Source organism: Culex quinquefasciatus, chromosome 3 (genome assembly GCF_015732765.1).
Source record: "Culex quinquefasciatus strain JHB chromosome 3, VPISU_Cqui_1.0_pri_paternal, whole genome shotgun sequence".
In the NCBI taxonomy this organism is placed as follows: Eukaryota; Metazoa; Arthropoda; class Insecta; order Diptera; family Culicidae; genus Culex; species Culex quinquefasciatus.
In genome coordinates, this window is record NC_051863.1 from 120,736,090 (window position 1) to 120,747,230 (window position 11,141).

The window sequence follows — 11,141 nt, forward strand, 5'->3', positions numbered from 1 at the left end:
TTGAAAAACACCCAAAAGCAAAAACTGAAAATTTGGTATATTGGTCCTTTTAAAAAAAAAACTTCAGATTTGCTGATTTAACCTACAAAAAAAAACGTTGGAATGGTATCAGCGATGAAACCATTTAATTTTTACCTAAAGCTTTGAACTTTTAAGCAATGTTTCGAGTTTATAATTTCATTTGGCAACGATATTTTATTTGCTTAAAATTTGTATCAGGCCAAGGAAGGGTTTCTCGAATGAAGCACAACATTCACTTTCCACACTGATGTCTAAACTGTACGTAGATTGTGGGTACTTTCAACTAGCTGTGTAAACTGATTTATTTTTCAATGTCGTCTCACATCTTCATTATTGTGCGCTCCAAACATATCGGAGGAAAACAAACATAAAATAACAACACGAATTTAATTTTGGAATTTTTGGTAAGCAGCATGAATTTTTAAATAAAATTGTTGCTTTATTGCTGAGTAGGCCCATTCCCTGGCAAGGTCTGGTAAAAAGACGGTTATAGGAGATAACAAGGTTAAAAGTAATTCACCAACCTAAAAAATGGAAAAGTGAAACAATTGTATTCGACGGAGAAGTTGTAGCTTTGTCGTAATCTGCCGAAGTACATCCTGGAACATCTGACACACGGACAACAGCAGCGCACGCAGTCACTCATCATCCTGAGGCATACGACCTCCAGCGGAAAAGTGTCCTGTACATATGTAATTGAAAGAGCGTCTTGTTTGAACAACTTTCCGCTGGAAGTGAAAAAAGAAACCATCCATACCAGTTTTTAAACGTTTATTTCTTAATAAGCATTAGCTTTTGTTCAGTTTTTGATGTTTGTTACGTGTTATTTTGGCCAATGGTAGCTGAGGGTGTTATTTCGGATCCTGTAGAGTTAATGCCCATTTTAGGCATTCGCATCCAACCAATCGGGTTCCTGTTGTTGTATAAAATACGTCTATCGGAGCAATTAAAGGCGTTCTTATTTTAATCACCCATCAAAAAGGTTCTGATCTTCAATACCAATCATTAAAAATTAACATTCTTTGAAATCACTTTTGATTGAGAAACCTAAATTAAAGATTCAACGATAGCAAACTTTTCAGTCAAACTGGACCCACTAGAGATGGACGACAGCGATTACGGCGTCACGGACTCGCCCAAGCGGGGTCCCACCCTGTCCACGTCGACTTCGAGCTTCGAACCGTTCGACGCCCACGATCCGAACCTGTCCCGGCTGGCGACCAAAATGTTCCAGAAGACGGGCGAGTACATCTCGGCCGAGCTGAGCTCCACCGTGGACGATTACAAGCTCATCGAGAACATGAACCGCGCCATGATGGGCAAGGTGGCAGAAATGAAGCAAATGTCCGAATCTATCGGCGTTAAGAATCAGGAGCTCAACCGGAAGTACGAGGAGTTGGTGAGTTGGTTCAAGGATAACTGAAGCATTGCGTTGAATAACTTGGCTCTTTTTAGCAACCATTGCTTCAAAAAATCGACGATATTGAAGCAACTGTAGATAAGCTGGAAGCCGCTGCCTATCAGCTGGATTCGTACACGATTCGGTTAGAAAATAAGTTCAAAGCTTTGAAGGCCAAAAGTAATTTTAAGTTCTTTCTTAGCAAATTTGTGATCGATGCATGAGTCATTACATTTATTTATAATACAAAACATTCAAACCAATTCAAATGAGTACATTCATTATCCTAGTAATAATTTAAATATTATTGCTACAAGGTTTAGAAATATCAGCGGAACTGGAAAGAAACGAACAAAATTAGTATTATACAAATCCGGATATCATGTTTATGGAACTTACTTTTGGCAACAGTTCGAATGGATCGAACCAGGTTCAGCACCTGTGCCTTCACCGAGGGCGACTCGCCAAATCCGTGCACCTGGGCGGCCGAAGAGGCACCCCAACCGACTGAAAAGCAACAATTAGGAGTTTAATTTGCATCTTGAAGAAACCCTAAAAAGAGTCCTTACATTTTGCCAGGAAACGTTCCTCATGAAGGATGCAGACCGCGTTCAAACACAGCAGCGACGCCTCGATCAAACTCCACAGCGTAAACATTGTGGAAAAATGCGGTTTTCAACGGAAAACTTGCTCAAAATGTTATAAATCTAATAAAATTTAATTGTTTGATTTAGGGAAATAAACAAAAATGCATCGCGCACTGATTTGTCGGCAGGAAAACAGTGCGAACCTCTGACGTTTACGCGAAACGTCATCTGCGTGGACGAAGTCGAGATGCGTAACGCCATTACGCCAGGTAACGGGTGAGGATTTCAGTCAATTTCTTGACATATTAAAATAAATGTGTAAACGCGAACACAAGGGAGCGTTCTTTTATTACGTAACGCGAAAAATCGGACTTTTAGACCCCCTCGTAACAAAATGTCCATACAAATTTTAAAAAAAATGTATGGAGCGTAACACGGCCTCCGACCCCCCCCTCCCCCCCTACTGCGTTACGTAATAAAAGAACGCTCCCCAAGCAAACAAAAAGTTTTTAATCGTTCATTTATTACGAGAATATTAAAAGAAGATATCTATAGTTTTTTTAAATGTCCTATAAACAATTATCTTTCATATGTTTATAGAACCTTGTAAAAAAAACCTAGATATGTAACAAAATTGGTATAAAGAAGTCTGATATTTGGCACCATGAAAAAAGAGTTCTTTTCCGACATTTTGAGGAGTTCACCGAAATATTTCGTTGAGGTGTCCAGAGCATTGTTTTTTTGAAGATTTTTATTTATTTTATTGGATATTTCTTCAGAAGAGCCGCTAAAAATCAATTAATTCATGTACATGAATTACATTGAAATTGGGTACTAAAGCCCTGTGTCAATTTTTATGAACAACGGTAAAAAACAAGATTGAAAACCATTTCTGATCACTTTTTTTTTTATTTAAACATAAAAAAAATGATTAACAAGACAACATTTTTTCGATGGATCAACTATGGTCCCCTTGGAACGAACTGTCAAGTAGAACCTTTTCTGTCAAGAAGGGCCGTAAAGAAAAATTTTCAAAATTGAATTAAAAATCCATTTTAAATCCTTTGCGGTCGTTTAAAAGGTCATTTTACTCAGAAAAATAAGCTCTATCGCTGTAATCAATAATATCAGCAATCTAAGCTTCATTTTAGGACCCAATTACCCCAACATCAAGGCTGGAAGAACCAAGACGACCAAATAAAAATCTTTTCTTTGTACAGATTTTGATGAAAATACAGCAACACATTGCCCAGATATAAATTTGAGCATTGACAATGCTAAACTGCTCATGTTCGCATAAATGTCCCATATGCAAAAAAAACAGCAAGTTAAGGCTACGTGTTTCGCGAAAAACTGGATTTCCTCCTGATTTCTAGAACAAAGTACTGGAAGTTACAGTCTTTTTTGAAAGTGCACACGATGTTGAACCAAACTGCATTAATAACTCAAAAGCGATGAAAATGCATATGAGACATTTATGCGATCAGGGACAGTAAACTTAGAGTGTTTCAGTAAAAAGTTATTTATCAACTAATAGGTTCCCGAAAATGTTTTTTTAGAGGACTAGACTAGAACTAGGTTTTCCATCTATTTTCAGCTACTTTTCTGAAGAAATAAATATCTTTTGAAATCGAAAAAATAAAAAAAATAAAGTCGCTCTAGCCCCCGACGAAATATTTCGATGAACCCCGAAAATGTCGTGATAGAGCCCTCCTTTTATGGTGCCAAATATCAGACTTACCGGTTTGCCTTCCTCACCTTACTGAGGAAAGGCTGTAAATCAAATTCTGAGCAAATGTCTGTGTGTGTGGATGCTGATCAAAAAATTGTCGCTTGATTATTTTTATGATTGATTACAGTTCGAAAGATTGTAAAAAGGGTGGTTTTTGTAAGAAAACCCGTCATGTTAGGGTAGACTAGTCATCAAGGAGACACGGGGAACAATGATAAAATGGCTCTCACAAGTAGTAGTTTCAACCAATCAGGTTAGTATTTGGGTAACAATGAGACACTTTAATTTTTCTTTATTGAACTTTGCAAAATCTATGGAAATCTTGTAAAACATGAATTGGAAGTGTTTTCTGGCATATTTATTGAGTTTTAACCTCGGTTTTAACTTTATTTAACCAAAAATATATACTGAAATAAAAAAAAGTACCAAATTCCTGAATTCTAGGAATTTTGCCACTTTTCCTTAATTGGGTACTAAAGCCCTATGTCAATTTTTATGTACAACGGTAAAAAACACGATTAAAAACCATTTCTGATGACTATTTTTCATTTTAATGCAAAAAAATTTTTTTGGCTAGACAACATTTTTTCGATGGATCAACTATGGTCCCCTTGGAACGATCTGTCAAGTAGGAGCTTTTCTGTCAAGAAGGACCGCGAGGTTAATTTTTCAAAATTGATTTATAAATCCATTTTATACTCTTTGTGGTCGTACAAAAGGTCATTGTACTCAGAAAAAATAGCTTTATCACTGTAAACAATAATATCAGCAATCTAAGCTTCATTTTAGGACCCAATTTGTAATCGGGTTTTTTTTGGATTACTTAATAGAGTAATCTACGTGCGCATGTATTGCGTGTGCGTACACGAAAAAGATTGAGGTTAAATTTTGTCCGGACAGCAAAATCAAATGGTGCGCTAGTGTGTGTACGCGAAACGTCATAAAGCTCTATAAGGAAAGGAGGCAAAATTCCTAGAATTTAGGCATTTGGTACTTTTATTTTATTTTAGTGTAATGTTTTTTTTTTAAATATAAGTTATTTGGTATAAATATATGGATTTTACGACATATAAATACTTTTAAGAATACCTTTTGTTAATTAAACTCACTCAATCACCTGCAATGGAACAATACAAAAACATTATGTTTTAATAGAAAATAATAGATTTTCGTAGAGTGTCTCATTGTTCCCCAGCTGTCTCATTGTTCCTGCCAAGTGCGTCTACAATGAGACAGTTGAAGAACTCTGGCTGTAGAACGTCAGATCGATCTCATGTTTTGGTCAATGTTAGAACACATCAAAAGAAACAAAATGAAACAAAAAACTCCTTAAGAGGCAGTATTAGTAGATTTTGCTCGGTTTGTTCTAGAGGTCATATCGAAGTGCTCCGATTTGGATGAAACTTTCAGCGTTTGTTTGTCTATGCATGAGATGAACTCATGCCAAATATGAGCCCTCTACGACAAAAGGAAGTGGGGTAAAACGGGCATTGAAGTTTGAGGTCCAAAAACATGAAAAATCATAAAATTGCTCCCATTTGCGTAAAATTTGATCAATTTAACTCTCTTAGATGCATTCGAAAGGTCTTTTAAAGCACTTCAAAACGTGCTATATACATTCGAGATTGGTTTGACTTTTTCTCATAGCTTTTGCAAATTATTGTTAAAAATGGATTTTTTTAAAACCCTAATATTATTTTGCAACAACCTCCAACACCCATACTCCTATGGATCAAAAGAATGGTAATTTTATGGACTATAAGCCTACGGTATTAACTTTTTGGTCAATCGCAGGTTTTCTCATAGTTTTTCGATTTTTTTTAAATAACAAATTTTTGCCCTGTAGGCCTCCATGGCGGCACTTTTTGGTCTCAATTTTGACATATTCGTAATTCTTGGAAAAATCACGTTAGTTCGAAGTATTGGAGTTGTCAAGATGCAAATTCTAGATTACTAAAATACCATTTTTGTATGGACAGCTTTTCAAATTTGTGTGGCCAAACCTATTACGCCAACCAGCTTCTTTGGTCATAGGGAAGGTTCCTACAAAGAATAAGGCAAATAAAATAAATACAAAAAATATTTAAAAAAAAGGCTGAAATTGCTCTAATCTAACCATGCATAGATTCAGCCATTCCGATAAAAACATGCTGAACATTCTTAGGGTTAGATTACACCTCTCCAAGATAAGCCGAGAGTGAAATACGGTTAGCCCTACTGCATCAAGTTCAGAGAGGGTTCTGTGAACGGATCACATTTTACAAAATCTACAGGGGAGGAAGGATGCGTGGATATACCGTGCCATACGCTCCAGTTTGTAGTTGTATAAATTTTATGTAGATTGTATAAGAGTAAGAGTTGTTGCCAAAACAGGAAATGTTTACTACTTTGATGTTACTTACCTTATCATTTCATGGATGATTTTTATTTTTGCCCTAAAATAATCAGAAAACTAGCATTGTTCCAGCACCAAAAAGAAACTAATAAAAATGATTTTAAGAAGAAAACAAATAGCTTAGTATGTATTCATGAGACCAGATTTATTTCATTACCATTTACAATAAGATTCGTTTCCTTTTCACTGATGGTAGCTTGCTGCCAAACCCTTATCCGCTAAAATCCCTTAACCAATTTTACGCTACACTACAATGTTCGTTTCTTTCGCAAATCCACGCGTAGAATGAAGAACAAAAACCGTTCGATTAACAGATGAAACTCAGCCGTGCGGTGTGTAAAAACAACAAAAACTGAAACTTTTCTACGCAGTTAAACTGCCCCCCTGCCTTCAACAATTCAAACATTCTAAAAACGACAACCAAAGGTTGTGAAATTGATCAGAATAATGAGAAACAACTTAACAAAACAGAGCTTATTCAGCTACATTTAATTTATCGACCACTCTCGCTCTAGTAGTTGAGAGCTTTTGCAGTTCGACAATGAGGTAAACTATGTTTGCTTATGCCCTAATTCAAATCCATTCTGTTTTCGTCTATTTTCTAGTGCTCTTTCACTGCTGGCTAATTTCTGTGGAAAAAATACTCGTTTAAGCTTAACCCTTAACCCTTACTTTTGTTCAAATGTGTTGTAGGAATATTGTTTCGCTCTATCTCTACTTTCCACTCACTTGTTCGATGAGAATTTTGTATTGTTCTTGGATAAGAGTAGTAGTTAGATTGGTTGTTACAGTTCAATGGTGTGTGTGTGTCTAAGTTACAATTAGGTTGCACTTCTTTGTTTGTGCTAGGAGTGAGACTGACGTTTTTTGTTTGCTCTGCGTAAAAAGTTTAAAAATTATCCAGTCTTTGATTTCTATGTTGGTATGAAGCAAAAAAGAGGGGGTTTCCACTTTTCCTACTTAAATTTTATGCGTTTTTACACCATTTTCGGAACATTTTTCCACCCTAATTCTATGTGATTCTTCCGTGTTTGTGCCTTACGTATGTTATGTTATAGCGTATAAAGTCTCGTAGTTCTAATTGGCTGCTGCTTTCTATTGTATTCAGTTGCTCTGTTGGAGTAGTTTCTAGTAGTTTTCTTCTTTTCTTTTTGGGAAGTGCAAATGGTGAAACGGCCGTTGGTGCGACCTCTCTGCTGCTGTTCCAAGTTCCATATTTTGTTTGCCGGAATCAGAATTAGGCCACCGTCGTTCAAATGTAACATATGAAGTAAATCTTCCACGGTATTTGCAAATATCATTTTTCCGTCTCCATTTGTTTCCTGGAAGAAAGTTTTATTTAATGAAACAAATCAACCAAAACGTCACAATTTGTTTTAAGGAAAACAGCTTTTTCTCTGTGTGTAAACTGTTGAACTAAGCTGCTAATATTTGAAGAATTCAGGAATACCCATTACTGATATGACTCCTTGAGCTGTGATATTAGAATAAGAAACGCCTCCTTTCCTCCCACCTATTAGCTATTTCGATGGTTATTTTGTAACCATTTCCTTTATAAGATTTACTCGATTCTCTAAGCACCCGCAAACTCTGTTCCCAACTTTGGATTAATCATCTGTTGAAAGGTAGTCCACACCTCAGCTAAGGATAGTAACTTCACACAAGTTTTACCATTTAAAGTACCATTGGAGGAGGCGCATGGTTGTTCACGTGAATTTTAATAATTTTTAAATAAACCTTATTATGTGTCGTAATTCAAATGTTTTGCATGCATTAAACTTGATTTACTATAAATTGTCAAAAATGTATTTTTAATCATAATTAGTAATTTTTGCTTGATACCAGGCGTCTCCAGAAGCCTGATTTTTTTTTATTATTTTCTGAAAAACGCAACTTTTACGTCGCAGAACTCCAATTAGATATTAATAATTAATCGGAAAATGATAAAATGCGAATTGTTTTCGTATATATTTTTTTAACTTTTATTCAACAAATTCTTTATTTTTTATAAATTTGTAAAAAGACGTATTGTTCAAAAAATTCAGCTTGAAATGATGATGATTTCTAGAGTTATTTTTTTTATTAAAATAGGACCTTTTATTAAAAAAACTAATGATGGCGCACTAAAAACTCTGAAAAAAATTAACTTTTCATCGAAAAAAACTAAAAAAAATATGTGAAAAAACCATACTATTTTCGTTACTAAACTCAATTTCAATTTGAGACATGTCATTTTAGTGGAAATCTTGGGTACATACAGAGAAACCTCTTTTTAAGCGGTGGCATTACGCTTTTTGTTTCGAAGCTCTCTCTTTAACCATACAATATTTTTGTAAGCTTCAAAAAAAGTTTGTAGATCTCAACAAAACCTAAAAATTGCTTTAAAACCATTGCAAAAACATTGCGTCGTTTCACTTCTCAAATCTGCAATAACTCGGTTCTAACCAAGTCCCAGCATCGAAATAGACATAACTAATAACCCAGAACCAGAAGGGTAATTTTTTCATCTAAAACTTTTTTTAATTTAGTTTTTTTGTAGCGATGTTTTTTTGGTACCAAGGGGCTCAAATCCCGGCTCGGACCAACAGAACTGGCGATCGTTTCCCTTCTGGATTCGATTCGATTGCTTCGTAAAGGGAAGGTAGTGCATGATCACAAGCTGGACCTTATCAGACACCATAAGAGAGATAATCTATGGAATAGTTATTAAAGCAGGTATTAGACTATGACAAAAAAAAACTTGCACTTTTTGAAAGCTTGCCTGTAGTTGTTGCCAGAAACGTCAGCCTGCACACATTTTGCTTTGTTTGCGAGTTTGGTGAACTGTCAAACACGAAAAAGTGCGAGTTTGTTTGTCATAGTTAGCGCTAGGGATTTTTCGCGATTTCACGGCCGTGAAGTTTAAAAATAACGCGAAATGCCGCGAAATTATAAAGAATTGACTGTCAATTGCTCCTTAGTGTATTTTAACATAGACTTTTCATTCAAGCAATAAAAAAATGGAAAAGGTAATTTTTACTCATTATTGAAGATACTGTTTAATACAATGTTTCACGAAAAGTTCCAGCGAAATATGGTTTGGTTTAAACAAACTAGAGATAAAACAACATGATTGAGCATTTAATAACACACGCACATTGTTTTTGTCTTTTCTTTGGTCATAAATACTTTTCTTTATTAGATCTGATTTACATATTGTTATATTGTATCATTAGGAATTTGTTAAGCTATTTGCAACGTTTTTTTAATTTTATGGAATTTTGAAAAAAATAATGTTTAATGCACTGTTCTGAATGACATTTTGTCTTAACTTTTGTGAAATACTCAAATTTTTCTTCGCTGAATGTCATAAGCAAAATATAGTATTTTTTTTGATTTACTGATTCTTCTTTTGGCAAATTTATTACTTAGGATGTGATCTGTTTTTAAGATATTTAAGGATGTTCCGCAGCGGAATTGGAGAGGAGCAGCCCAGGACCGAGTCCAGTGGCAGCGCATCTGGAAACAGCTCATGACCCGGAGATTTTACGAGCAGTAAAAGTAAAAAATAAGTAAGGATGTTCTTGATTTTAAAGATATTTTACCAAATAAAATTTCTAATATCTCAGTAAAAATACGATAGCTGAATCGCAAATTCTGTTAAGGCTCTGGAAGGCATAATTCCCAATCGGCCATTCAACAATTTTTTGATTAAAACATTCTGAATCAAGATTTGAATGTTTTTCTAAAACAAAGATGGCCGCCAAATGGCCGATCGGGAATGATCAGAGACTTAGTACAAATTCTGCAAAATTTCACAAAAATGATCTCATTATTTTATTGTCATGAATATATTGTGTCAGGGGTTGAATTTTGTACATATCTTAAACAGCTGCTAACTTTTCCAGTAACTTTCAATTATTCTTAAATAACAGATTTTTGTGGTAATTTTAGGCAGATTATAAATTGCCGTGAAATTTAAATGTTTTAAAATTGGCATGCCGGGTAATTTCAGTTTTTTTTTTGCCGTGGAAAATCACTAGCCCTAGTCGTAGTGTAATAGTTCCTACAGTCTAATACCTGCTTAATATAAACATTAAACATGTAATCTATCGGTTTTGTTCAAATATTACGTCCAGAGATTTTGAGGATTTCAGACCATCCACTCCCCCCGTCACGCACTTTTCCTATGCATTTAATGTTGAAAACATATTTTTCTTTTGTAATTTTTTTTCGTCTTTTCTAAAAAAGTAATTCTGAAATTATACAATCAAGAGCAGGGCAATTCTCCCAAGGATAATATTTTTTTTGTGAATTTAATTAAGGCTGCTTCCAATTTTATTTTATTTTCAACGAGTTTCATTTGGCACTTTTTGGAATTCTGAAAAATAATCTTTGAAATATTTTGTCAAAGGGAAACGCACTTGCACGATTTTCCGTCGCAGTAGTCTGTGATCACGGAAATGATTTTTTCCAACAATCGTCGAATCATTCGACTCGAAAGAAAAGAGGTTTTTGCCAACAACTAACATTAATAGTAGTTTATGCAACAAGTTGCAAAAAGAAGATTTTTTCAGCACGAGTCGTACATTTATTCAACGAGGTTTACCGAGTTGGATAAAGACGACAAGTGCTGAAAAAATCAAGGTTTGCAACGAGTGCTGAAAAAATCTTATTTTTTGCAACGAGTTGCTTACAACATTTTTTGCCATTTGATTTCGAAAAACGCTTCTAGAATGGAATTGTATGTCAAACATTCATGTATTTAGTAAATTCACCGTTCAAAACAGAAAAATATTGAAAATTGCTAGTTTTCGATACTAATGTTGAAAAGTTCAACTTTTCAGCACCAATTACAGTGCTGAAAAGTAGAACTTTTCAGCACTGGTATTGAAAGGTATTAACTGTACGTTCTGTAATTTTTGATAGGGAAAAATAGGCCGTTTCGTTTCTCCAGAAGGACAGAAAAAGTTGACAGTTTCACAGCGGGATTGCAAAATAGTAGTTTATGCAACAAGTTGCAAAAAG

At 34.9% G+C, this 11,141-nt stretch overlaps 3 protein-coding genes across 7 annotated transcripts in view; 1 reads left to right on the forward strand and 2 right to left on the reverse strand.

Moving 5' to 3' along the window:
• Nucleotides 1-322: 322 nt before the first annotated feature.
• LOC6044895 (biogenesis of lysosome-related organelles complex 1 subunit 2) lies at nt 323-1,683 on the forward strand. 5 transcript variants are annotated; one of them, XM_038265466.1, is made up of 3 exons: nt 323-425; nt 1,092-1,420; nt 1,477-1,683. In XM_038265466.1, exons 2-3 carry the CDS (start codon nt 1,124-1,126, stop codon nt 1,642-1,644), a joined length of 465 nt encoding a protein of 154 aa, XP_038121394.1. In that variant the 5' UTR covers nt 323-425; nt 1,092-1,123; the 3' UTR covers nt 1,645-1,683. The 5 variants fall into 5 exon arrangements, with proteins under 5 accessions (XP_038121394.1, XP_038121397.1, XP_038121395.1 ...); XM_038265469.1 differs by having other exon boundaries at nt 1,104-1,420; XM_038265467.1 differs by having other exon boundaries at nt 351-1,003; nt 1,080-1,420.
• On the reverse strand, nt 1,638-2,221 carry LOC6044890 (immediate early response 3-interacting protein 1). The gene is made up of 3 exons (XM_001862298.2): nt 1,990-2,221; nt 1,820-1,927; nt 1,638-1,757 (listed from the first exon to the last, which is right to left on the reverse strand). The coding sequence occupies exons 1-3, from the start codon at nt 2,075-2,077 to the stop codon at nt 1,702-1,704; spliced, it is 252 nt and encodes an 83-aa protein (XP_001862333.2). The 5' UTR covers nt 2,078-2,221; the 3' UTR covers nt 1,638-1,701.
• Nucleotides 2,222-7,287: 5,066 nt separating this feature from the next.
• Nucleotides 7,288-11,141, reverse strand: part of LOC6044891 (tyrosine-protein phosphatase non-receptor type 61F) — a 62,609-nt gene continuing 58,755 nt past the window's right edge. The window contains exon 8 of the mRNA XM_038265949.1: nt 7,288-7,456. Within this exon, the coding sequence (XP_038121877.1) occupies nt 7,432-7,456 (25 nt within the window). The 3' untranslated portion in view covers nt 7,288-7,431. The remainder of the gene's footprint in view (nt 7,457-11,141) is intronic.

Excerpts from the sequence above, each read along its gene's own strand:
- LOC6044895 (XM_038265466.1), top strand. The coding sequence starts at position 1,124 with ATGGACGACAGCGATTACGGCGTCACGGACTCGCCCAAGCGGGGTCCC. Across the intron at positions 1,421-1,476 it reads ACCGGAAGTACGAGGAGTTG|CAACCATTGCTTCAAAAAAT; the intron begins GTGAGTTGGTTC and ends GGCTCTTTTTAG.
- LOC6044890 (XM_001862298.2), bottom strand. The coding sequence starts at position 2,077 with ATGTTTACGCTGTGGAGTTTGATCGAGGCGTCGCTGCTGTGTTTGAAC. Across the intron at positions 1,928-1,989 it reads GGAACGTTTCCTGGCAAAAT|TCGGTTGGGGTGCCTCTTCG; the intron begins GTAAGGACTCTT and ends GTTGCTTTTCAG. Across the intron at positions 1,758-1,819 it reads CATTCGAACTGTTGCCAAAA|TTCCGCTGATATTTCTAAAC; the intron begins GTAAGTTCCATA and ends GTTTCTTTCCAG.